Below are 27,555 nucleotides of genomic sequence, written 5' to 3' on the forward strand. Positions count from 1 at the left end.
GATGCTGGCAACTAAACTAAATATATTTCAAATGTGTTGAGTCATTAAGTCCATGATTCAGAATTGTTTAGATTGTGTTTGATCAGGCACATTTACTTCATTTAAGATAAAAGAAAAACATTGTGGATTAAAACAGAATTGTGGGAGATTATCTTTCAGACTGCCTCCCTGTACATCAACCGAATTGGAGTTCCAATCCTTCATCATTTATTTATTATGTTGACTTGACAAAGAAACATTTTGCTTTTGTAATTTTTTTCAAAACCCTCACCTGAGACCAACATTTTCCTTGTCTGTCTGCCTGCCTGCAAGGCTTTGTCAAGCAAACATTCAAAGTCAGTCTTGATGAACTTTCCTTTTCAAATATAATTTCTGCTCACATGAAAACAGACATGCATATGACTTGGTGCAGGCAAGGTGTAGTGTGTGTGTGTGGGCAAGTCTACCGTACATACAGTGAATGTGGGAGGAGACAGGAGAGTGGAGTGGCGAGTCACAATCAGGTGAGTCATTACCTGTGCATTCGCAGTGGAACGGGCGCAAGACGCGGCTGCACTAGGATGGACTGCCTCCTCCCCTACGAGAAATCACCGTATCTCATCAACACACAAGAGGAGAGGAGAAAGAAGGAGAGGAAAGAAATATAGGTTTGTGTGTATGTGCAAGTGTGTGCCTATGGGGGGGGGGGTGGGAGGGCTGTGGACCAATCCCAGCAGCCAATGAGGTGGTGATGTTTTTGTCTGTGAATTGTGGTCAGCATGCATGCGAACATACACACACAATGCACACACACACAAATATATATATAAACACACACACAAAATCACAAACAGACAAAAACATTTAAATGACCTCCAAAATGGCCGTATACACACTGGAGCTAATTACGATTTGTCATTCTGAGTGTTCAAATTGACACCTAAAAATGTACATTACATCTACAGTACATAGTGCAAAAACATTGTCAACCATTGCAATTTCAGGAGTGACTCTTGTTTTCTGATCACACATGGAACGATAATGTCCTGTTTACTTTAGGGTACTCATTCCACATTGAAATGCAGTTGTCACTCCCAAAACTTTGCAGTGTGTACATGGCCAATACATTGAGAATTCATAAACCTCATCCATACAGTAAAAGACAAAAACAGAAAGAAAAAAAATGTGCTAAAGAAAGAGAGCTCAGCACCATTATTATTATTATTTTGCAGCCAACGTGCGAAATAACAAAACTACAAACAAAACAATATAAAGAAATGACCTACAGTAAAAAGACAAACACATGCTTTCTCTGCTTTATAGATTGAATTGAATTCATCAGCTCTTAAAATCCAAATCATTTGAGACAAGCACATGTCATATGCACAATCTAACACCTGACATAATAAAGTTGCGTGGAAAAAATGGCAGAATAAAAACAAACACACAGCATGTGAACGTCTGCCAAGCACATGAGCATACACAGAACTGACAGAGACACACCATTAAAAACTATGGGACAGTTCAAAACCAGGCCGCTCTACAAACACAAACTTCTCAATTTCAGAAATTCCAATGTAGTAATAGTTAGTAATATAACAGTTGCAGTCCTCTAATTTGGTAGAACAAGTGGTGTCAAACTAAAAAACCCAAAAGACCCCATTTTTCTGGTTTTATTTGGTGATATTTTAACAAAATAAAAAAGCTAAAAACTATTTATAAATGAGCTATTCTGATAAAGCAACATTTTATGGTATTATGTAGCATCTTGCTTGATGCACTAATGAGGTTTCTTCCAAATCAAAAAACGTATATTGTATATATCTATATACCTTTAGAGCTAAAAGTTTTCTCCAAGAAAACCTGTGCTGACTGAATCTGGCCACTCGGAGTTTTACATGTCTGAGGTAACACCTAGCATTTAACTCATCCTTTCAATCTTGTCTTATCAAAAATTATTGACTTTCTTGCTTTCAAAATCACTTTAGATTGCGATTTATATACGGATTTGTGTTTTCAGTTGATGCTTGTATGGACAAACTAAAACATTAGTTACTCACCTCTGTGTGAGTTCTGAGAATTTGGTGTTTGTTGTAACACAGCGATGCACCATTCAGCTTAATGTTCATAAGAAATGAAAGCATCAAACAAAGCAAAACGTGACACATGGGAATGAAACATGGATGCATTTGATTTTCCTGTTGGAGATACTGGAGTTTTATACTGTGCGCTTAACCAAATGTTTCTCCACCAGAGGAAAAGTGACACTACTGAGCAAAAAGTGTCCAAAATACAAATTAACATACGCAAAAAATGCAAGCAAGCCCCAAACATCCTGAACAATTCTTTGACCTATCGCATTTAATATTTAATATCTCAATTTTTCTTCCTAGACAGCAGTAAGAATATTTTAGTTTGAGATTATAACTTTTTGGGTTGTTGTTCAAAAAGGGTGTCACACCAAGGCTGGACTGGGAAGAGAAATCGGCCAGGAATTTTACATAGTAACTGGCCCTAAAGTTGAGCGGGGTGGGGGTGGGGGTGTCAAGCCCTGTGTCAAACTATTAGTTTATTTTTAGGATTTACGCATTTCCACCAAACTGAACTAATCTTTAAATAATGTGCATATTATGAGAATAAATGTGAAGTCTTTCATTAAAATGAATGAGGAGTATGAACTTTAAAACATGCATACGTTTTAAACAATACTGAGTTGTAAATGGCAAACAACTACATTGCTTTGGCATCAATTGAACTCATTTTAAGCATATTTAATAGATCTAATTTAAGCCATTTGTTAAAATGGTAACATTTTACACTATTTGTCAACATTAGTAAATGCATTATGTGTCATAAACTAGCAATTAACACTTTTTTAACAGCATTTATTTATCTTTATTTAATGAGTTAACAGGTTCATATAGTGTAGACCTGGAGTGCATTAAGGTAAACATACGGTAAGTGGTGTCCATAACTGAGGGGCTTGAGCACAGGACTGGGCTTGAGTGCTGAGATCCCCATATTAAGCTTTAAAGGGTAACTAAACCCTAAACCAACTTTTTTTAGTTAATGATCTGTAAGCATGGGGCTTTATTAGTACTGGTCATTGATTCAAGTAATTTTTTTGACATTTGTGTATAAAGTGTTTTAATTCTACAATATATGGTGTAAAAACGTCTGAGTGCTGCCCTCTTCAGGTTGAACGGTGGCTACTGCAGTTGAATTTTCCTATTGGCTGTTGCGGTACTTCGTGACATAAGCGGTGACAGCTGACGTAAGCAGGTTCCAGCTCACCACGCCAGATTCATGTACATGTCATCTTGCGACCGTGTGAGGAATGATAATAACATAAGAGTCTGACAACAGCTGTCAATTAATCCGTCACTACGAGTCTCAGGTGCCCCCGCTCAGCCCCGCACTCGGTTCGTTCCCTCTATCCCCGCCGGGGTCTGCCCACTTTTCCTGCATTTTCAAATATTTCTAGTGGGTGGAGTCAGACTCTGAGCAGGTGTTTAGTTACCCTTTAAGCATGCAGCACATGCAGACTATACAATTATATAATTAAATCACAGCCTTTTGCGGATTAATAACAAATTTAAGCCATATAGTGAACTGCTTTTCGGAGGTGTGAAGTTTTTGTCAAAAACATACAAACTCAATTTCCTTCATTCGGCTTTCCGCCAAAATAAAAGCTCAGTTTAACTAGATGCGTGAAATGGAAGAAACTGTGACAGAAATATACTACTACTGTGTAGTAAAATGTAATATTCAATGAAGTAATGATAATAATAATAATTACATTATATTTAAAAGAATACTTCACCCAAAAATGTAAATTCTCTCTTTATTCACTTACCCTGATGCCATCCCAGATGTGTATGACTGTCTTTCAGCAGAACACAAATGAAGATTTTTTAGAAGATAGAGCTCTGTCAGGTCATTATAATGGAAGTACATGGGTGCCAGCACTTTGATGGTCAAAAAGGTATATTTAGGCAGTATAAAAGTAATCCACACGACTATGAATGAATGTCTTCTGAAGCAAATCGATATGTTTGTGTAAAAAATAAATCAATAATTAAAACTTTACTAACTTTTAAAAGCATTTCATAAAGCACAAGAGCCCTGGACGGAGGCACCTATTTAAAGTTAAGTTTCTTACTTAAACTTATCGATTCCCTTCAGAAGACATTCATTGATCGACTGGATTACTTTTATGTTGCCTAAATGTGACATTTGGACCGTCAAAGTGCTGGCACCCATGTACTTCTATTATAAGGACCTGACAGAGCTCTATCTTCTAAAAATCTTCATTTGTGTTCTGCTGACAGTCACACATCTGGGATGGCATTAGGGTAAACAAATAATGAGAGAATTTTTGGGTGAACTATTACTTTAAGCAATATCTCATAAGCAAGAATGCTGTTGTACTGAATCAAACTTTTCATCAATGCTTTCATTAAAACTGTGATGCTCTGCTGTGCACTGTATCAAACATCAATAACAACAGAAAAAAATCCAATATCGTGTTTCGGGTTGTTGAACATCTGTATAGAAGCACTTATATATGCATACTGTATATTTCTTTATTTGATAATTTCATAATCATTTTAATTCTACTTTTTTCCTTCCCCTTTTTCTCCCCAAATTGGAATGCCCAGTTCCCAATGCGCTCTAAGTCATTGTGGCGGTGTAGTGACTTGCCTCAATCCGGGTGGTGGAGGACGAATCTTAGATGACTCCGCACCTGAGACCGCCAATCCGCGCATCTAGCACATGTGGAGGCCCACGCTATTCTCTGCGGCATCCACAAGATGAGCAAGAACCATACATTAAAGGGACCACGAGGAGGTTACCCCATGTGACTCTACCCTCCCTAGCAACCGGGCCAATTTGGTTGCTTAGGAGACCTGGCTGGAGTCACTCAGCACGCCCTGGATTCGAACTCGCGACTCCATGGTTGGTAGTCAGTGTCAATACTCGCTGAGCTACCCAGACCCCCCTTAATTAGACTTTTTTATGATAAAATTTTATTAAACTTTAAACGTGGAATTCTGAAAAAATAAAAGGAAAAACAAGGAATTTTAGAAACATAAACAGAATTTGGAAAAAATAGGGTAAAATAGGGTCCTACATAATGCATTAAATAATGTTAAAATATACAAGTTTTCTTTTTAAAGATGTTAGTATATGTTAAAATTATCATTAAGAAAGATTACTAAGTGCTGTAAAAGAATTTTCATTGTTAGTTCTTGTTAACGAACGTAGTTTACTAATGTTAATGAATAAAACCTTGCTGTAAAGTTTTACCGTTTAAATCGTACTTTTGCCAGCAATGTATTTTTAGTGTAACATTATAAATGATAACAAATGAAGACTATTTCTAAAGTCTCCTGCCTCTGAGAAAAAGAACCCAGTAGTCTCACATGTGTCTCCATTAAAATAGGTCTGAACAATGTCTCAAACTGTTCTCAGATTTCTCCAATCAAAAGTCAGATTTTCAAATTATTCCTTTAAAACTATCTAAACCATGCTTTTAACATAATTTTAATAGTACAATACTCTTTCTGTATGTGCACACTTGTCAAGAAAATGTTGATCATAAAGTTGAAATGAAGCATAACTTGGATGTTTAGCAAGCTACAAAATGCAAAAACATTTTCGTCTGGGATAGTCCAGGTAGTCAGGAAGCCCCCCTTTGCTACTCTTCCTCTAGTGTATAAATCACCCAGCATTGTCTCCAAAAGAATCTGTAGGGTTTTCTACACACAATAATACGGCAGCGATGGAAACCAGTCTTGTAAAGCGTTTAGACAAGCAAAGCAAAGCAAAGAGACATTCCTATATGAACGCAGAGATACAGACACACAATGGACAAAACTCGATACAGATATTCATAGAGACAGAGAGAGAGAGAGAGAGAGAGAGAGAGAGAGAGAGAGAGAGAGAGAAATGAGAAAACACACCTGATCTGCGAATATCCTGGGTTTGTTCTCAGGCACCACCCCTACCCTCAGCTCATCTTCCACAGCCATGAGTCTTCAGAATAACCAAAAAACGATGAAGACAGAAAGAGTGAGAGAGAGAAAGACATTATTAGTATTTATTGAGATCATGCAATTAAAAATCATTGTTCATCTGCCACAAATACAGTCTGATTCATATACCCCTCAATGGTATTTGGCAAATTACTAGGGCTTGTCCATTCTTTTATCAAATCTAGAAAGTGTACAGTGAAAAAGTGTATCCTAGACTTGTCATATTAATGACATATTTCCATCATCCCATGGGAATTAGTGAGTTTATAAATCAAAATGGGTCACATTGTACGGCTTATAAAAGAGTTTGATGGCTGCTGCTCTTCCTGGCAGCTTATTTCTGCAATTACACGCCATTGAAGTGGCCGCCAGCACGCATCAAAGTGACGGCTCAGTTCCACACTCAAAAACAGGGATGCTTTCATATCTTCTAATATAAATCTCTTCCAAATTCTTTGGGTATCCGATTAGGTAGTGTTTTTAACTGTACAGTAAAGGAACAGAAACAATGGCTTTATAAAGAACGATATCTTTTGCTGTGTTTGGTTTGATTTATGTTTGTGTTGACAAGACAACATGACATCAGACATGACAGTGGACACAACATGGACAATAATATATGGATGTGTGTGGTTTTGAGTACAAAATGCTTCATTTCAATTCTTGTACACTCACAATTAGCAAGTTTGAACTCAAATGAGCAAGTTTGAGCCAGTTCTGGCAAACATTTGTCATTGTTGTGATTGTAAATGGGTGGACTGATATGACTAATTGCATATTTGCAAATAATTCTGAGCTATTTATTGAAAAATGACATGTTCTTAACTTCAGTATAAGTAAATAATGAATTCCACAGTTTGGGTTTATACAATGTGATTGGATATTTTATTCCATTCATAATGTACATGTTACTAGTACAAAATTGAAAAGCAAAAATTAAAAACAAAAGAACAGAATAGCACACATATTTACTTGTCAATTTTCAATTGCTGTGATTTCTAAAAAAAAGACAGAAGCTTTATTATTCCAGGTATGTGCGGGCCTTTTTTATATACAGTTACAAGCTGAGAGTTTCTTAACAAAGGTCTGATAAAAGTTCATGAGGTCAGAGGGTCACAGGAAGGAATATTAAATAAACCAGAAAAAAACAGTAAACTTTCATTGTGCTACTTTTCATCGCTACAGTAATCAAGGCATACTTATTGCACAAAGATTAGCTACAAGAGTTAAATACAGTATATGTAATCTCATATATACAGAATATATAGTCATGCTCTATATTCCAGGATAAATATTAGTAACAAATTTATAGGAAGCAATGTCTTCATTTGTCTACTTTTCTAACAATATAGAGGAAAATATTTTATACACTCAACTTGATATATCAATTGACAACCTTTAACTATAAAACCAAATACAATGTCTTATTTTCAGCATTTCAGAGCAAAACATTTCATATTCTTCAAAATCATTATATATTTCGACATCACATTACAAAATATATATTTTTAATTGAATTCAATGTTAAATTAATTCTTGGTTTTTAATTAATATCTCTATGTTTATTTCACAAACAGCACCACACAAAATAAAATATTCATAAGTATATCACAGCGGGCCTGTATCATAACTCAGTAAAATGTCGTCACTTACCTCATATTATTGTCTTATACTGAATGTAATTGTCATTGTCCATGAATCAAAATACAATGAATATTACGCTGATTTGATGTGTTAATATTTATTTATCAGGGTCATATATCACCCTAAAATCAAACAAATATAAAACTAACAGATTATGTTTCATATAAAGAAAATGAAGCCTACTTCACATTCACATTTTTGAGGGATTGTGACATTTTTTTCAGTTAAATACATAGCATAATAAGATGGGTACTTTCGAGTTTGTTTGCAATTCTCATAATTTTTAACCTCATGCAACTTTGGCTTGCTGTTCACAACGCATAAATTAAATTCATTTAAATCAACTGATCTCAATTCAGGAGACTCTGTGCTGTCAGTAAAGGTTAACCTTTAAACTGTGACAAAACAACATGGTGCCGATCACAGCAGAGTTTGTCTTTGGGAGAAATGCCAACAAAACTACATCTAGTAAGAAACCTAATTAGGTTTTTACATCAAAACCTTTGTGATTCAAAAGTTTAGAGTCTCTAGATTCATCCGATATACCATTTTTAACATTTGTGCGAATTATCGTGAAACACCACGCTACTAAACACAATGTACACTAATGTGCACAATGTTTCCTTAGAAATCCTATATTTACTGTGCATTATCACATCGTAGAGTCCTCGCCACTACCATCCACCCCAAAGGAGCAGCCGCGGCCATCCACCAGGGGACAGAGGAGTTGCTACAGGCCGCCTGGATGCCACCGTCCGTGAGGGGATGAGGGGCTCACTGCTGGCCGCCTGTAGTGGTGGGGCCGCTGCCAGGGGTGGAGGAGTTCCCTAACAGCCGCCAAAACGCAGCAGGGTTGGAAGAACGACTGCCATCCTCGAGGGGAGGAGGGGCTCGCTGCCGACCGCCTGGAGTGGTAGAGCCACTGCCAGGGGCGGAGGAGCTCCCTACAGGCTGCCAAAATGCGGAGGGGCGTTCTATAAGCCAGGGGTCGGAGGATTGGCTCCGGTCAACCCGAGGAGGAGCAGCTATTGTCCGCAAGAGGGTGGAGGAGTGATCGAGGAAGCAACGGCGTGTCTGGGAACCTGCGAGTACGTTTTTCCTCTCTCTAACTGTCGCTCTGCGTTGGCCTTTCCGTCTCTTTTAAACAAAATAAGTATAAATTAAAAGCACTACAGCAAATACTACCATGCTGCATGAATACTGTACAATAAATAATATATATATATATATATATATATATATTATTATTTTTTTTTTTGCATTACAGTAATCAGAATTTTTTTTTTCCATTACAATAAAGAAAAATTGCAGTTGGAAACATTTGGGGATGTGCTTAATTGTCACAAAAACAGTAGATAGGCTTTATTTTCTTTATACAAAATATAACATATTTTTTCTTATTTTGAATTCACGCTATTCACCCTAAAATAAGGAAGCACGCCGGTTTCTGAACCTTGTAAATATACTGTTTTATTTGCATATTTCACAATGAATGTTCTTGCTACTGAAATTGATATCCCCACAATGAACTTCAGATGTGAATGTGTGTTGGGTGACATATGAGATAGCTGTTTTTGTGATAGATACAGAACATAGTGATATGGAGAACACGGACATCTGAAATGTGATCTACTTTAAATTATAAGACACTTTCATCATACAGTATGTTCCAGAACACAGTGATGAGAGAAGTATAGCAGGAAACTCCAACAAGTAGTAAAAAATTCAGGAAGAGAAGATATATTGGACTTTCACACTACAAGATTTTAATATAAATAATTTAGCAAACTGTGTTATAATAAGTCTTTCAGAATATATATCTCATGAATTGAACAAAAAACAAAAAACTACATTTGGTAACATTAATGCCAATGGGGTTTATCTTGTTTTAAGGATATTAAACAAGACATAAAATACTTATTAAAAAATGATTTTAAGTGTATTTTCAAGATGTTTTGCTACAATTACTAATGCTTATTTGGAAGAGAAATTCCTGAGAATTTCTGTTTCAAGACTACCAGGTAAAAGCTGAGTAAAGGACTAATGAGTAAACGTTATTATTGCAGCTACACTGATATTTGCTCATTGCGAGCTTTTGAAAATGGCATATTTTTCTTTCCGAACACAAGTTCTGCCATTCACAGTGCACAAAGAAAACATTAGCAATTCATGAAGCATTTTTGTTACCTCTAGCACAATTTACGACACTTGGTTTCCTTAGAAGGCAGTGTCTATACAAGTCTATACTGCACACATACTTCTTCATTTACACACATATCCTGTTCATCCTAAGATCATTCCAGTCAGATACTGTGCTAATACATGTCAAGGTAGGAATTTTCATTTGATATCTTTTTTTGGTATTTTATGGCCTTTTGAGTGTAAGAACACAGGTGTCCCTTCACTGAAGGTCTTCACTCCATGCCTTCCTTCCTAGAATTGGATTGAAATAGCAATATGTTTTCTGTGACACAAAATATTACACTGCATGTGCTGCATTACAGGAGGTTACATCACTCTATCATCAACCAATAGATGGGGTGATGTCATTAACATCAGAATAAATAACAATATTGGAAAATGGGTCTCTTTTACGTATCTCTATAGAACAATAACATAAAGACAACATACGTTGCCACACAAAGAAACAAAATAACAAAACAAAAATGATGAAACCGAACAAAACAAACGACAACAGCAAAACAAGATGGAAATTGATGTAGTTTAGCAATTACAAAGTAGCTTTATGACAATGAATAATGGGGGCATTATAAGAGTTTGCATTAAAGAGTTTATATTATTATGACACTGGCACAATTCTTCCATGAACTGAACTCAATTCACAGACTACAAACCACAGATCCACTTGAATCCATAAAACCCCTTTGGACACTATATACTGCATATTTACAGCAGTACAAAAATTATTTGGACAGTTCAAAATGTATGAATGCCATTATATTAGATATAAAATGTCAAACCAAGTGGCATCTGTAAACCAACTGGTTACAATGAGTTAAGATTAAGTTTAACCCTCCTATAGTATTTGGTCATTTTTGACCAAAATGCATTTTTAAATTTAATAAACATGTTTTCTTTTATCTGAGCAGTACAATACGTGGTGACTTTTACTCCATTTGCCATCTGAACATATAGTGAAAGAAAAATAAAAAAATAGGGGCTTGATTCAATAAGTGCTCGTATACAAAAAGCTAATTTTACAGTTAATTTCTGTTTCTTGATGTTCATTTTCTTGACATTATTATGCATTTACTTTGAGATATTACATTTCTATGTTTTAAATAAATTATTGGCAAAAACATTTGTATTCTGCATCTTCTTTTTGTCATGAAAACTGACACTTCTAATCAATTGTAAAATGCTAAACTTTCACAGATAATAGTTTGATAATGTCTAAATATATATCCAAATGCATATCTTGTGATAAATATAAAATTAGGTTATAACAAGCCATTAGACTACAGAGTAGGTTGCTACAGCCATCTACTGGCTATTACTGGCATGACATGGTTTTCAAGTCATGCTATTAATATTTTGTTCACCAGATGGCATCACATATTTTCTACGTGTCGCCTTATAGAAGCGTAGGTTCTGAATTTTTTATTTTTTTTCAAAAATGTGCTTATTTGTATATGCAAATTAACGATAAATTATTAAATGTAAATAAGAGCAAAATAGCATAACATCCCAAAAGAAATGCATAATTTTATTGTTCTTACTTCAGGGGGGAAAAAAATGATATCACTGTCATCATCATCAAAAAAAAAAAAAAAAGGGTTACAGATCTAAACCTTCTGGTCAAATTGATTGTGAATACCAAAGGAAGGTGCCATTTTTTAATACTATAGGAGGGTTAGGCTGTCTGTTTTTTGTTTTTTTTTACAGGGTACCTACCGTATATGACATTTATTCATTTAAATGCATGTCCAAATACTTCTTGGGGCCATTGTACACTCAAAAAAATAGCTCTTTGGCTGATCTTAATTCAGTTGTGGACACATGCTTGAAATTAGTTTACTTGATTTAAAATTACTATGTAATCTCAACACAAACACTTTGGTAGAAATAAACTAGGTGAATTGGGTAAACCCAAAAAAATTAGACATGTCAGTGTAACTCAAATGAATATTTTATTTCTTTATGTACTAACTAGTAAAACTGAATTTTAGCATGCTAAATACATACACTGCACTACAGAGTGTAGTTTAGTAACTATGCTACGGTAAGCACAGCGACTGTTCATTGAAGCGAATAATCAATTTTATGTTGCGACATCTATGTCCTCGTCGTTAGCACAAGCTCTACTCTTCACCATAATGGTAATCCCCAACCTCCAACATAACAGAAACTCTTCCAAATCTCTGGACAACAAAACATTAAACACTAAGTATCCCCTTTTTTGTTCATCTTGCACAAAGACTCTTAATTTTAATGTTTACTCCCTCCATCGAGTCCCATGCAAAGCATGCCCAGTTTCATCAATGCTACATTAACACCACAAAAAGTATTCATGTAGTCCCAACTCAAATTGATTAAGTAAACTTACATTTTACAAATTTAAATAGATAAAATGCAGTGAAATAAAGTTGTGACATTTTTTTCTAGAATTGTGTTGCTTTAGTTTTTAAGTATTTTTAGTAATTAAGTAAATTGAACAAGCAGCAAAAAACTTTTTTTTGAGTGTATTTAAAATATGTTTTTTATATACAAGTATATAAGGGGTCATTTGCAAATGAACTTCACCTGTTTAACACTGCATGCTCACTCCTGAGTGTGATCACATGACCACTGCTCAATGTTTCTCACATTTCTCTGTCTCATTACCTGTCAATAATTCCTTTAATCTGGTTGTCTTTCTCCATCTGTTGCATTCTGAGTCTCCTCTCACTGTCATCCAGTCGGCTCTGATACTGCAGCAGGATTTTATTGGTCTGCTGCTCCTGAGTTAACAGCCTCCTCTCATACTCCTCCAGCTTTCGGTGTGACATCATCAGACGCTCCTTCAGGGAGTGAATCTCCTCTTCATATTCACGCACCTGCGGCCACAGAAGATACGAAAACAGCATGTTATCATAGCAGTTTTAGGGGCTATTCATTAGGATACATTTATGCATCCATCTGTGATGTTTTTTGATTTTAACGTGCATTCTCCCTGCCCAGACATTCTTGCAAAGAATTTTACATCTTATTTTTGTAATGAAATATTTTGTTAAATTCTACTGTTCATCATGCTTTTAAGTCAGTAATATAAATGTTTTCTGATTTTATGGGTTGTATGCAATTGTGTGAAAATGTATTTGTTTAAATGCTGTCAACCTAAATGAGATCCTCAAAGTTTTATTGCCAGAGGGGGATACAGGAAGGGGAACAGGGGTTCAAGATCAGCTGGGACATACTAACTGAAAGCTCATGCTGTTCCTCCCAAAGTCTGATTTCCTTGAAACACTACTCATTCTCATTTAATATTCAAATGATGCATAAATTAGGCAGCCAGCACCATCTGTTCTAAGACATGATATGCATTATATGTATGATTTGCACTTGAGGTAAAAGACACGATACGCATTTCTTTGACACTTGAACTCAAGCTAAACTTTAAACAGTCAACTGAGGAGGGAATTTAACAAAACGTTATGCTTCTTTTGAACGCAACAACCCAACCTGGTCACAAAGTATCACGTTACCATTCCTACATTTTTGCTAAATAATTTTTCGATGGCTGCTTGTACATATAGCTGCAGTTTCCTGGCAAAATTGAGGAAACTGCCGCTACAGGCACTACAAAAACAACTTTTACTAACTTTTACACAAATCACGAGTAAAAGGGCAGATTATTAGTTCATAAAGTTACTTTTTTCACTGTTCAACAAAAAATTGACATTGAAAACACCTTTAACAGTACATGACTTGTAATTTTAATGTTTGCATTATATAACCAACTGCATATACAAGCTTAAAGTATTTGAGCACGATCAAGTTGTACAGTAGCTAAATAATAATAATAATTCCTTACATTTATATAGTGCTTTTCTGACACTTACACAGTGAACAGGAAACTCCACCTGGATGATGCGGCAGCAGCCATAGTGCGCCAGTATGCCCACCACACACCAGCTATTGATGGTGAGGAGAGAGTAGAGTGATATAGCCAATTTAGGGATGGGGATTATTAGGAGGGCATGATAGATAAGGGTTCTCAGCAGGAACCTGCGTACTCCAGGTAGGGAAGGAGGTATTGCCCCAAGTGAAGGAGTTCAAGTACCTCGGGGTCTTGTTCACGAGTGAGGGGACAATGGAGCGGGAGGTTGGCCGGAGAATCGGGGCAGCGGGGGCGGTATTGCACTCGCTCTATCGCGACCGTTAGTCACTTAAAAGAGAGCTGAGCCGAAAGGCAAAGCTCTCGATCTACCGGTCAATTTTTGTTCCTACCCTCACCTATGGTCATGAAGGCTGGGTCATGACCGAAAGAACTAGGTCCCGAGTCCGAGCGGCCGAAATGGGCTTCCTCAGAAGGGTGGCGGGCTTCTCCCTTAGAGATAGGGTGAGGAGCTCAGTCATCCGTGAGGAGCTCGAGTAGAGCCGCTGCTCCTTTGCGTCGAAAGGAGTCAGTTGAGGTGGTTTGGGCATCTGATAACGATGCCCCCTGGCCGCCTCCCTAGGGAGGTGTTTCAGGCACGTCCAGCTGGGAGGAGGCCTCGGGGAAGACCCAGGTGGAGAGATTACATCTCCACACTGGCCTGGGAACGCCTCAGGGTCCCCCAGTCAGAGCTGGTTAATGTGGCTCGGGATAGGGAAGTTTGGGGCCCCCTGCTGGAGCTGCTGCCCCCGCGACCCGACTTCGGATAAGCGGTTGAAGATGGATGGATAGATAAGGGCCAGTGGGGGAATTTGGCCAGGACACCGGGGTTAAACCCCTACTGTTTACGAAAGAATGCCCTGGGATTTTTAATGACCACAGAGAGTTAGGACCTCAGTTTTAATGTCTTATCCGAAAGACGGTGCTTTTTTAGAGTATAGTGTCCCCTTGACTATACTGGGGCATTAGGACCCACACAGACCATAGGATGAGCACCCCCTGCTGGCCTCCCTAATACCTCTTCCAGCAACAACCACAGTTTTCCCCAAGGGATCTCCCATCCAGGCATTGACCAAGCTCAACACTGCTTAGCTTAAGTGGGCAACCAGGCAAGAGCTGCAGGCTGATATGGCTGCCAGCCAATTACTGGGATACGATTCCAGAAGAGCACGCAAGATCTCACATTTGCTATTTCTGACACTAATGGTAATGTTTACGTTTAAGGTTTGTGTGGGGAGCACGGTTCTGTTGCTTTAAAACTCAGCAGAGCATTAACTTTCAAAACTGAGGATGAGTTCGGAATTGCATACTAAAATACTACTCTTACTATTTCTGCCATAGACAGATATGGCAAAAGTATTACATGTAGTATGGGTAGTATGCAATTTAGAACTCAGGCCTAATCTGTTTGTAAGAACATTTCACTTGCTTTTAGCGCCACTCAGTGGACATTTCACCTCAGAACTGCTGCAATGTCATTATGCAAAAATGCCACCACAAACAAGTAATTTCTATAAGATAAGAACCCTACTAACCAACTGCAATAGAGTTTTACCAAGTGCAAAATGCACAAGAGCTTTCTAAAACTGCAATTTACATCGCACTAAATAAGATTGTTTTTTTAAATATGGAATAGGCATAAAGGGAAGTTATAGCATATACAGTAGCTAGAATAGCTAGTTTAGTAAACGAGAAACACACCCTGTCCAGGCGTGACTCGTCCATGCTCTTTGAATACTCCTTCAGCTTGAATTCTTCTCTGTCGATGCGGGAACTCTCGATGTCAGCAGACAGATGGGGCATGTTGGACACCCAGGCGACGGTTCGCTCAGAGGCAGGGGTCAGGGGATTGAGGGTGGAAGGAGATTGTGAAGAGCCCTAAAGAAAATTAAAATAAAACATCATGTAAGTGTGGAAACAGACCAAGTTTCATTTCTTTTAAATTTCAACAAATAAGACACTATGAACTCTATTACTATGTAAGTTTTACTATACAAAAAGCAATATCTAGCTTTTTTATATATATTTCTCTAGCAGATGAGATATTTTTAGGCAGAGTAAATCTATAAAAATCTATCTTCACTATAGAAATTTCCATGACTTTTCCAGGCCATTTTTAAAATATCCTTATATTTTCAGGTTTTCCATGACTGTGGGAACCCTGTATAAAATTCAGTGACTTTCAAAAGACATGTTTCACTACAAGTGAAAATGAATAATTTGGATCTGAGCACCTGTTTGCTCATGGTAGGCTTGAGTAGATGCTGTTGCTGGACCTGCTGGCGTTCCTGATGCGATTTGGATTGCTGTGTGGACTGTGGAGTTCCGCCCTGAGAGCCCTGGGACCCCTGGCTCTCCCTGGTGGAGCTCTGCTGATGGGGTAGACCCGGGGGAGTATTGTCTTTGACGGACAGCTGCTGTCGAGGGCCCTGCTGCCGGCCCCCAAAGCCTGACTCAGGGGACTGGAGCAGGTTTCCGCTCTGAGGTCTGGTCTTGCCTGTAGGGGCGCCAGCGGCAGAACTCACAGACAGCTGAAGCGAGGGTTGTAATTTCATTCGCTGAGTGGGAGGAACCATGGAGCTTTGACGGACAGGCTGAACAGTGGAAGGAGGCGTGGCAAGGGAAGAATGAGATGTGCCGGTCTGTGATGTCATTCCTGTCATCTGTTGCTGCTCCTGATCACCAGACACATAATTAAATAACAATGACCATTTCTGTAACGGATTTCTAAATTATTTACTCAGAAATTGTGTTAAAAAATAGCAATTTCAAAGTACAGAAAGAATAAAAAAAACAAATACATAGGTAAAGTTTGTGAACACAAACATAGATGTTGGCTTGACAAAGCCTCATCAGACAGACAGCCACTGTAGATGGATAAACAGACAGACTGACAGACAGACAGACAGACAGAGAGACAGACAGACAGACAGATAGATAGATAGACAGACAGATAGATAAATAGACAGACAGACAGCCAGATAGACAGACAGAGAGACAGAGAGACAGACAGACAGACAGATAGATAGATAGATAGATAGATAGATAGATAGATAGATAGATAGATAGATAGATAGATAGATAGATAGACCGACAGACAGACAGATTAAATAGTATTGGTCCATTTTAACAATGTAAGTTTATGTTTTTTTTTTTGTTGTTGTTGTGATTTGACCTTGTGCTAATCGAAAATCTTAAATTAGATCAGTTATAAAAGTCACTGCATCCCGTGTCAGAGCAGTCTGAAGGTCTGTGCCAAGTTTGGTAGGTGTAGGTGGAAAACTCTAGGATTCGTTGGTTTAACTACAGTAACAATAATTCATGATTATTTAGTACCATAGTTTTGGGTTTCCTGTATTATTACAACAGTATAAACACAAATATCATGGTTAAAATGTGGTTCTTGTAGTAAACCATTTAAAATTGTGCAATTATATTTTTACTACAAATATCATAATGGAACTATAGTTACTGTAGTAAATTCATGGTAAATGTTGTGGTTAATATGAATTATACTTATGCATACTTCCACTATGGTTTCTGTAGTAAAACCATGTTTAGTTTTCATGAGGAATGGATAAAGGTAATGCAACTACTTTTGTGATCCTTTTATATCCTTTTAAATGCTTTAAAGAGAGTTACTATCTACTGCCATTGCACTGAAAAGATGGTCTTGGATTATTCATTAATTATTAAAAATTATTCTGTTTGTGTTCCGCATAAGACAAAAGTAATGCGGTTTAGAAACGACGTGAGGGTGAGGGTAACCTATGACCACATTTTTATTTGGGTGGGGGCGAACTATTTAATGGTATTGAAATGACATCAGTTAACATTGACTATTAGCATAAACTATTTATATTTAGATTATTATATAATAATCAAAAGGATGTAGAATTTTTAAACCAATAAAAAAAAACTAAAGAAAATACCTGCAAATGCATTGGGATTTGTCGTCGCCCGTAGTCGCTCTGGTTATGTCGAGTGTAGTCATCACTATAGCTGTGGGAGTGAATGATGCTCGGCTGACCCAGATGAGGTCCTGGTCTGAGGCTGGAGAGATCCTCACTTCGAGAGAACCCACCGTGGGCAAACTGCGGGATGTAAGAGGGGTGTGAAGAGTCCGGCTCTGGGGCGAGCAGGAGCGGAGGAGGCGGTTGTGCCCGACTGTGCTGGTGGTGAAGCTGTGGCCCATCTGCAGCGAGGTGGAACAGAGGGTTCTGGAAGGAGAGGGGGTAGCGAAGGGCGGCGGCCTGCTGCTGTTGCTGCTGGGACAGTGAGTCGGTCGTGGTCCCCATCTGGCTCAGTCTCAGACCCCCGGACATGCTGGAACCCCCGGATCCGGCCGACATGCGTCCTCCGGCACGCAGCTGACCTCCGAGTCCTCCTCCCAAGCCTGCGAGTCCACCGTAGCTGCCGAGGCCGGCAATGGAGGCCTGGGAAGAGCATGAGCATGTCCCCCATAGACTGCAGGTTAGAGACGCTGTTCATTCTGGAGTCCTGGAGGTCCATCATACAGTAAAGATGCTTTCATTAAGACTTAGAACCTATGATGGGAGTACGCTGCAGCTAACTGCCATTTATAGCCAAAGTGAGTTTGCTTACGTACGTGGCTTGACAGCATGTGAGTAGATGGTACTGTGTATTAAAGGAATAGTTCATCCAAAATAAAAATTCTGCCATCATATACTCACCCTTGTGTTGATCCACACCAGAATGATATGGACTGACAGACTTCGTCACCATTCACTTTCATTGGAAAATGAAAATAAAAAGAACACCTCCTTATGTGTTTCATGGAAGAATGAAAGCAATTTCGTAAATCATAACAATAATTTTTGGGTGAAATATACCTTTAATTGTAATGGAATAGTTCACCCAAAAATTATTATCACTCACTCATGTCATTCCAAACCCTTATTTTTTCAGTGGGACACAAAAGGAGATATTTCCCATACAACAACAGTTGATAGTGACATCTGTCAAGCCCCAAAGATGACAAAAAAGGCACAATAAAAGCACCATAATGAACTCTATACTGTGCTATACTAATATACTATACTGTATATTAAACCATCTGAAGCCATACAACAGCTTTTGTGAGGAACAGAATTTTACATATTTATTTATTGATAATCTCCGCAACAAGATACTACAAAAGTCATATTGACTACAAAAATGGCACATTACATGAGTTTTACGTCATATGCCTTTAGTCTCCTGACCAAACGTCATTGATGTCTAACTTAACATGTCTAAAGTGACCATGTTTGATTTGAGAGCTATGGTGGAGGGTAAGATTTTTAGTTATGATGATTACATTTTTCTTTAATTTTTTTTAATGTCATGTGAGCAATTTAGTACAACTGGTATCGTAGAAGATCAATGACAATCACTGCACATCTTCTGCCGTTTTTTCAGTCAAAAACAGGAGAATTAAAACTGCAGCATTTTGTCAAAAATATAACATTTCAGTGCATGATAAATGTTTCCTACCATTGTAATTCAAATAGAAATTAAACATTACACTGCATTGCATATGTCAATGCTTGAAATGGCTTAAAATGCTTAATTTTAGGAAATTAAATGCTTAATGGAAAAAATATCGAGCTATATTTTCATAACTGCGCAAAGCGCAATGCTACGAGCTAATCTCATTTTCGCATGAACGGTAATTCTAAGCGCAATTTTGGCACAAGTGGCCGTGGATGGGAGTGTTTGCGCTATCTGTGGGTGTATGCGTACAAACTGTGGGTGTATTGTGTGTAATTTAATAGTACTAAGCACAATTTGTAATTTCTTGAGAAATATGTAATTGCACAAAGACATTTCAAAAGCATTCAGTTCTATCGGGAAGACACGCAGGCTTGAGTGAAGTTTGAGATGCCATTTATTTGATAGATGTAAAACGGGAGGTAATGTCTCTCTCTTTGGCGTAGGCCCCGTCCGGCAGTCCGAGGGAGTTGTACCCGGAACGTCATGTCCTGCTGGAGATAGCAGGCAGGGGCGAGGAGCCTACCCCCCTGCGGGACAGGGCTCAACTGGTGGTGGTGGGGAGGTGGAGGTTGCAGTGTTAGCACACCGAAACAGCAATGTGATAGATTGTGAGCAGACTTATAAAGCAATGGCTTACGTGCGATTGGCTAGGAGTTATCCAGCTAATGATGTGATGATGTACACCTGCTGGTCTTCCCGCTAGAACTACGCTCCACTTCCATTTCCCGCATTTGCAGTTTGGAGATTCCACCAGCTGGTGGTAATAAAGTTCATGTCCAAACTTTGAAAATAAAGTGGAATATCAAATTATGTCCATGACGATCACAGTTGTAGTGAAACAAATATTTATGAGATTTATGTTAGACTAACTAAAGGTCATGGTTTATTTTTCAATAACTATTATTATGTTTATATTTACAATTGCATTTACGGTCTAATTTATACTGTTACATTTTCCACCTGTTATCGTAGAGTGATTTTTAAGTCACTGCAAAAGTGAAAGAAGCTTGAGAGAGTAAAATGTTTGGATTTTTTATAATTGCTTTGACCACTTCAGAAAGAATCTGAAAGAATCTAAAGAATCTTCAATAGGGGATGATTTGGACAACAAGTCATATTGCAATTATTTTGAAAAACTTTGTGATTTCAATTTGAACTGCGATAAACAGGACAGAGCAGCGCGCGTAAATTTATAGTGAGCAATTGCAGCCCTTTGCAGTTTAATTATCGCACAAGTTCATATCACGATTCAGATTTTATTTCAAATAATTGTGTAGCCCTATACTTTGAAAATTCTCCTTTAGTGTTCAACAGGAAAAAAACAACCAGCATACAGGTTTAGAATGACATGAGGGTGAATAAACACTCACAGAATTTTCATTTTATTGGCGAACTATTCCTTTAATTACTGAATCCCAAATGGTGATGCAAGATTAACGTAAAGAATCTCGTATGTATGGACAGCACCCACATCGTCTTGTAGCCCTCTTTCGCCATGCTAGGGTGGTTTTTGACCATGCAGTTAGCAGGTCAGTGATGCATTCTTCTCCCACAGGATCAAAGCGAACCCACAGACCCTCAGAAAAGCTGCTGAAACGTGTGCTAGGGAGCGAGCTGTTATTCAAATAAGAGTTTGGACCAAACAGCACTGACCATAGTCATAAAACAATTCTAAATTACTTAAGTGGAACCCCCCAACCAAGCATAACCATTCTTTTTGGGACTTACCTTTGGGTCTGGATCAGTAATATCAGAACTGCTAGTACAGTACGCGGGACTGGACCGGGCCAGTGGGGGGCGGGCAACATAGAAAACGTCTTTAGATGAGGCTCGGTGAGGATGATCTCGGTCTGCAAATCCCCCAATTCCAGGCCGAGATGGAGGAGCTCCACCGCTGGACATCGCAGAGGTTGGAGAAGGCAGGCGAGTAATCTCAACTGAACTATATGAGGTGATAAAATGGGGAAATGGATCCACAATGATTTTCTCCAATAACAATATATTATGAAACGTTCACATAAGCTTAGTTTTAAAAGGTTTAGTGAGCTTCCACACAGTCAGAGGTGTATAATAACAAAGAACAAATACTTTGTTACTGTACTTAAGTTACTTACATTTCTCCAGCAAAAATTAACACAGCTACAAATGTTCCTGTCAAGTTATAGCCAATTTTACAACTTCGTTGCCATGTCGATGTAATGTCAACAAACACTAAAACTCTAAAATGACTGTAAAAATTACAATTTAAACAAATTTACAGCTTCAAAAAGAGAGTTTTAAAAGAAGTAATTCTTTTTTTATTATAAGATTCACATTTCTGCCTTTAAACCCTCCAAAAATTGGCCCCATTCACTTCCATTGTAATGGTAATCCACTGGTAATGAACACATGCCACAAATGCTGTTGATTGAGCTTAACTTATTGAACCCTGAATATTCTTTTAGATTGGATAATTATTTAATGCTAATGCTGGTAAACTAAGGTAACAGGGTTACGAAAATTGCAAACCCAACGTAAATAAAATGGCTTATAAAATGGCTTAAGGTTAAGCACCACATTTCACCATTTTGACCATTTATTTAATTATAATTTTCTTTGGTAATGATTTCATGCCCTTTTTGCACCCTTTTCTTGGAAAGTGCCATATAATAACACAACACTCTACCTGTTCAGGTCTCTCATCATAAGGTTTTGGAATTCCGATGAGACACCCCTGTTGAAGCTCGGTCTGGAGAGCAATCTGTCTGTCTGTCTCTCTGGAGGCTGTCTGTCTGTCTGATGACTGGGCTGTCTTTGGAGATGAGGGTTACGAAGGGCCATGCTAATGTCATTGAGAAGGCGGGGCAATGGTCCAAGTTTAATGATTGCATCCTAAAATACAGAGAGAGAGAGAGAGAGAGAGAGAGAGAGCAAGAGGCCAAACTGATGACCAATTACAAATGTAAGTTGATAATCATAATCATCTTCTTCTAGATTATCAAACAGCAGCTACCTTACTTAGTTGTGCCATAACTTCCCATAGAAGACTGTGCAGGATTGAGAGCTCCCTTCCCAAGTCTATGTAACCCTCAAAGGCTCCTGCATTGCTCACGCTATCTAGATTGGAGATCTCGTACAGGAATTGCTGCATGGAGCCCCACTCCATCTCTAAAAACTCATTCATGAAGCACATGTACTCCTCCTTACTGCCAAACCTAAAATACAGTCAGGAAACGGTGAGAGCAGAGAGTACAATTTGGTGAATGGTACACCGCCAAAGATGATGATGGTGATAATTATGATCGTGCTGATAATGACAACAATGATTAAGTTGATCATAAACAGCAGCAAAGTAGTTTGTTATAGCTTAATGGCGAAGGATCTGGGCTGAAAGCCCAAAAGTCATAATCTGGAGCATTAAATAGATCCCCTGAGTGTGTGTTTGAGCAGGACACTTCACCACAAGTTGCTCCAAAGGGTGGTTCCTGATTTAAATGTACCATATGTAGGTTTGGATGAAAATAATAATGTTGTCTATACTGGCAATCTCATAACGTTAAATAACCAGCTTTAAAATTAATTCTACATTTAAACAACAGTAAAATTTGAGAAGAACTAACTTGATTTTCTTAAAATAAAGTATACAACTAAGGTTGCACCTATTTTACCAAAATATTATTGGCCGATACTGATATTTTGCCACTTATCTTATTTTGTCACCAGATCATTGTTTTGCTCAGGAAATATTTACATTTACATTTATGCATTTGGCAGATGCGTTTATCCAAAGCGACTTACAGAGTCCTTATTACAGGGACAATCCCCCCGGAGCAACCTGGAGATAAGTGCCTTGCTCAAGGACACAATGGTGGTGGCCGTGGGGATCAAACCTTCTGATTAATAATTATGCGCTTTAGCCCACTACGCCACCACCACAAATATGTTTTAAAATTTTTCAAAGAGGTACAAAAGCTTTTCATTGTTCTAAAAATAAATTATTTCTATTGAACATGGATTGGACCTGTTGACACATGACTGGCCAAAGTTTTCAAGACAGCCACAACGAGAGATAAATAGAAGATAAAAAAATATTGAAAAATAAGTAAAAGTCAAAACAAGTGAAAAAAATATTATTTTGCACTTCTAAAACATTTTTGCACTTCTGCTTTTGCAGTTCAAAACAACAGAACACACATTTTGTCAACCACATATTGGAAAAATCTAAAGTTACCAAAGGAACAAAACGCCCCTTTTAATTATAGTGGTATAATGGATAATGACCATCCAGACCGCTAAAGGGTGCCGCTTGCTTACACAATGCTGACTGAAGTGCTGAATGAATAGTTGAATGCAGTCTATTTTTAAGCTTTCAAGGTTTAGTAATTGCCCAAGGCCATATTACGATTTTAATCTTAACTCAATCAATCAATCAATCAATCAATCAATCAATCAATCAATCAATCAATCAATCATTCAATCAATCAAGCAAGTAGCCTTAATGGATACCATACCAATGTAAAAGAAGTCAAAGTTAGCTGGTTTAATAGCATTTTGGAAAGTTTTACCTCATCATGTATATGTAAGTGCAACTTTCACAACTGTCATGTCTGTAATGACGGTTTTCCTTATTAATGTGAGAATGAAAAAGAATAGTTTTTTTATATTACATATTGTGCCAACCTTTCTATATTCTGTGGCTATCATTATTTCTAGGCTATGCATTTGTATTCAAAGAGTTTTTACAAAGATTGATGATAATGAATTATAAATTAACTAGTGATAGACCGATATATCGGCCAGGCTGATGAATCGACCATTATTTGGGGCATTATCACGGTTATCGGCCGATAACCGTGTTCGCTTGGACGATTAACAGAAGTGTTAACTTTCCCTTGTGTCAGTTCAAAAACCTACTAATAGATTAGTCAATGGATGGTCAATACTTCATGTTGTCAAGGTTTTTTCTTTTCAAGTTTATGCAAATTTGAGTAAATGTTGTACATGTGTACATCTGAACTATTGTTGTTACACTGTATTATGTTTATCGGCAATTATATCGGCCATCCTGCTCTCTAGATATTGGTATCAAAAACCCACATTGGTCGACCACTAAAATTAAACATCAGTTTTTCATATTGATGTTTTCATGCTTAAAACGATATGATGATGGTTTTAATTTGATCAATAACTGTTTGATAAATATCAGCGTCCGATTCATTGGTGCATCCGCTAGAGCTAAAATACAACAATCCTCAGTATTTCTTTTTTCCTCCTTGAACATAATTTTAGGAAGCCACTAATTATACAAATCTTGACTTTTTTGTTTTGGGATGGCTTGAACTTTTTTCCCAGTGTATTTTGTTTTGGGGCACATAATTTTGTGTGACTTCAGAAAGCTGTGACATGCAATATGTAATTTTTTACCAACCAAAAATGTTGTTTTGATACAGTTCAGAGTGCCCGATACTGTTATGTATAGCTTTGTACTATTACAAATATTAGTAGTATTCTCAAAGTAATCTCAGTATTCATATAGCAAACATTATGCCATTCCAAAAAAAATGTGTGAACTAACTTTGAGAAGTTTGCCAGGTTCTGCACCACTTTGGCTATGAGAGTGAGTGTACGTGAAGTTTGTTCATCGGGATATTCCTGCGTAAGGTTGAATAATGACGGAGACATGACAGCTGGACACAGGAACCGCAGAAAGAGGGAACCGCTGATGAGTCGATCTGCAATGTCCTCTCTTCCTCTCTCTGCGCAACGAACGCGCCAGGATGCAAACACCTCTTTCAGTTCTCTTGGAAATGCACTGGGAATAACAAAGGAAATGTCTTATTTCTATTAGAATTTACTGAATTTACAGTCACTATGCATAAGAAAAATTAGAGTTTCTTAAAGGCATAGTTCACCCCAAAATTATTTTAATCATCAGTCATCATTTAATCATAATTTAATCTGTCTCTCACGATGTTCCAAACTAGTATGTCTTACTTTCTTCTGTGGAACAAAAATGGAAATGTTAGGCAAAATTACATGCCCAGTCACTTTTATAGTATGGGGGGAATAAACAGGGGGTTCCAACATGGAAAAATATTAGGGACTTGCAATGAAAGTGAATGGTGACTGAGGCTAACATTCTGCTTAACATCTCCGTTTGTGTTCCACAATAAAGAAAGTAATTTGTTTTTGGAACTATATTAGGGTGAGTAAATAATAACAGAACTTTTTGGGTGAACTATGCCTTTTAAAAAATTAACATTGAGTTCTTGCATTCGTCTGCACTATTTAAAAAAGTAAATTCCTGTGTAAACATGCCCTAGATGGATGTTTTTGACCATTGCAAAACACTGTCTCATGCCATGAATTCTGCATTTTTAAAATGCAGCATCATATTAAAAACAGTTTTAATAATGTGTCTCAAGACACCTGTGTTTTGTTTTGCCTTTTTGAATGCAAGAACAGTCCTGTGTGAACAGCCCCTAAGACTAGCTTCTCAGGTTCACCATATGTTGGTGTAAATAACTAACCAATGAGAATTGATGATTTTGCAGAGTGCAAGCTCACAGCACATCCGGAGGTTGGCTTGATGTTCGGGTAATACAGAAGGCGGTGTTCTCATTGGGTCAACTTCACAGTTCTCCTCTGATTCATACAGGGCTCGGATAAAATCACCTGTATACAAATAACCATTAATGTGTCATCCATCATACAGTAACATTTCTGAGTTAAAATCTCTCAAAACAATCTCAAAATCTTTTTGACTATCTAATGATGTATAGAATTGCTACCTAAAACGTCTTTGAGGTACTTGTGTCCAATGAGTTTGAGGTACTCTTCTATGGCTTTGGTGGCCAGTGTGTTCTCTCTGAAGATAAGGTGCTCTCGGTCATTGAATCGATCCACCTCACACATTGCCATATCGGAAAGAAAGTCCTAGTTTAGAGCAAAATAACAGACATCTGTAATCACTACACAAATTACTTGTTTATAATCAAACTAAATGGCTCTGATCCAAAACAAAGTGGGCTGCCTGTTGACTTCATAGGCAGCTGTCTTTTGACTGCATCCTTACATCATAAATTACTGATTTGATATGCTAAAATGTTAGAATGATGCTAAGATAATGTTCACCCATGCGCTACTACTGTCAATGCCCCAGACTTTCCCCACTATCCTGAATTAGCTGGGAAATCCTGTATTTTCAAACAAACAATTTATTCACTTCTAAAGTCGCTATTTGTCTTCATTTCTGGGATTTTCTTAGCAAATATGCATGTGATTCATTTTATTTATTATTTATTCATGCAATTCATTTAATTTATGGAACTGACAGCATTAATATCTATTGATTATGATAAATATAATATAAATTATATATATATATATATATATATATATATATATATATATATATATATATATATATATATATAATACATTTTTAATCAACATTTTTCTTGCCATCAATACATTTGATTTATGTTTTCAATGAGCTCGACACTATGCATTCTGGAATTACCTTCACTGCGAAGGATACATGGGATGCTGCTTTAAAAATTTGCCAAAACAAGGTATCTTAGGACGCAGCATAATGAATAATAACTAAACATAGTCAACCATTTAGAATGGCCATTGCATGCCCATGGCAGTACACCAACATAGCTTTGAAATGTTGTCTAGGTAGACAGCTTACTAGGTTTTGGAATGGAGCACATACATAACAAACAAACAGAGATTATTCAAAAGAGGTCCTACCTTGGCCTTCCCCGTGCTCTGCAGGATGTGTACCAGTGCACAGGCAACTTCCTCTTTACTCTTGACACTCAGTAATGGTTCCAGAACCGCGCACAGCGTTCGGTAGTTGTTGGTTACATACTCTGCAAACTCTTTATAAAGCTCCATGGGTAGAATGCTCATGGTCTGAAAGCGTGACTTGAGTCGTAAGGAGGCGTTGATGATTTTGCCCCCTCCCACACCCCCACCCTTGGCCAGGATGCTGGGCTGAATGACTGGGTACCACTGCTCCACGAACTGGCGACCGGTGATGCTGGAAATGGGGATACTTACCAAGCCTAAGTATGTGCTCTTCTCCTAGTATGATTATAGAAATTGACAAAAAAAAATTATAATAATTACTTATTATATATATTTCAATATATAATTACTAATTAATTAAAAAAGCAGGATGCACCAAAAGACACTTATATAATTTATATATAAAGATTAGTACTTAAATTTTCTAATTGAATAATTAAAAAAAGTCCATTACAAATTATATCATTAGCTTAAAATATTAATGAAAATTTTAACTGAAAAATG

The 27,555-nt window shown here is 37.5% G+C and overlaps 1 protein-coding gene across 8 annotated transcripts in view; it reads right to left on the reverse strand.

The window, feature by feature from the left end:
* Positions 1 to 27,555, reverse strand: part of syngap1b (synaptic Ras GTPase activating protein 1b) — a 172,420-nt gene that overhangs the window by 11,371 nt on the left and 133,494 nt on the right. For 4 of the 8 annotated variants that reach the window (XM_052144284.1, XM_052144281.1, XM_052144286.1 and 1 more), the window contains 12 exons: positions 26,992 to 27,327; positions 26,025 to 26,169; positions 25,764 to 25,908; positions 24,809 to 25,045; positions 22,247 to 22,448; positions 21,920 to 22,125; positions 20,983 to 21,196; positions 17,691 to 18,194; positions 15,993 to 16,433; positions 15,460 to 15,636; positions 12,507 to 12,718; positions 5,946 to 6,018 (listed from right to left, as the gene is read on the reverse strand). In XM_052144284.1, the coding sequence (XP_052000244.1) occupies positions 5,946 to 6,018; positions 12,507 to 12,718; positions 15,460 to 15,636; positions 15,993 to 16,433; positions 17,691 to 18,194; positions 20,983 to 21,196; positions 21,920 to 22,125; positions 22,247 to 22,448; positions 24,809 to 25,045; positions 25,764 to 25,908; positions 26,025 to 26,169; positions 26,992 to 27,327 (2,892 nt within the window). Of the gene's footprint in view, positions 1 to 515; positions 597 to 5,945; positions 6,019 to 9,609; positions 10,095 to 12,506; positions 12,719 to 15,459; positions 15,637 to 15,992; positions 16,434 to 17,690; positions 18,195 to 20,982; positions 21,197 to 21,919; positions 22,126 to 22,246; positions 22,449 to 24,808; positions 25,046 to 25,763; positions 25,909 to 26,024; positions 26,170 to 26,991; positions 27,328 to 27,555 lie in introns of those variants that run through there. The other 4 variants (XM_052144282.1, XM_052144283.1, XM_052144285.1 and 1 more) reach the window with 3 other exon arrangements.

Source organism: Xyrauchen texanus, chromosome 15, assembly GCF_025860055.1.
Source record: "Xyrauchen texanus isolate HMW12.3.18 chromosome 15, RBS_HiC_50CHRs, whole genome shotgun sequence".
NCBI lineage: Eukaryota > Metazoa > Chordata > Actinopteri > Cypriniformes > Catostomidae > Xyrauchen > Xyrauchen texanus.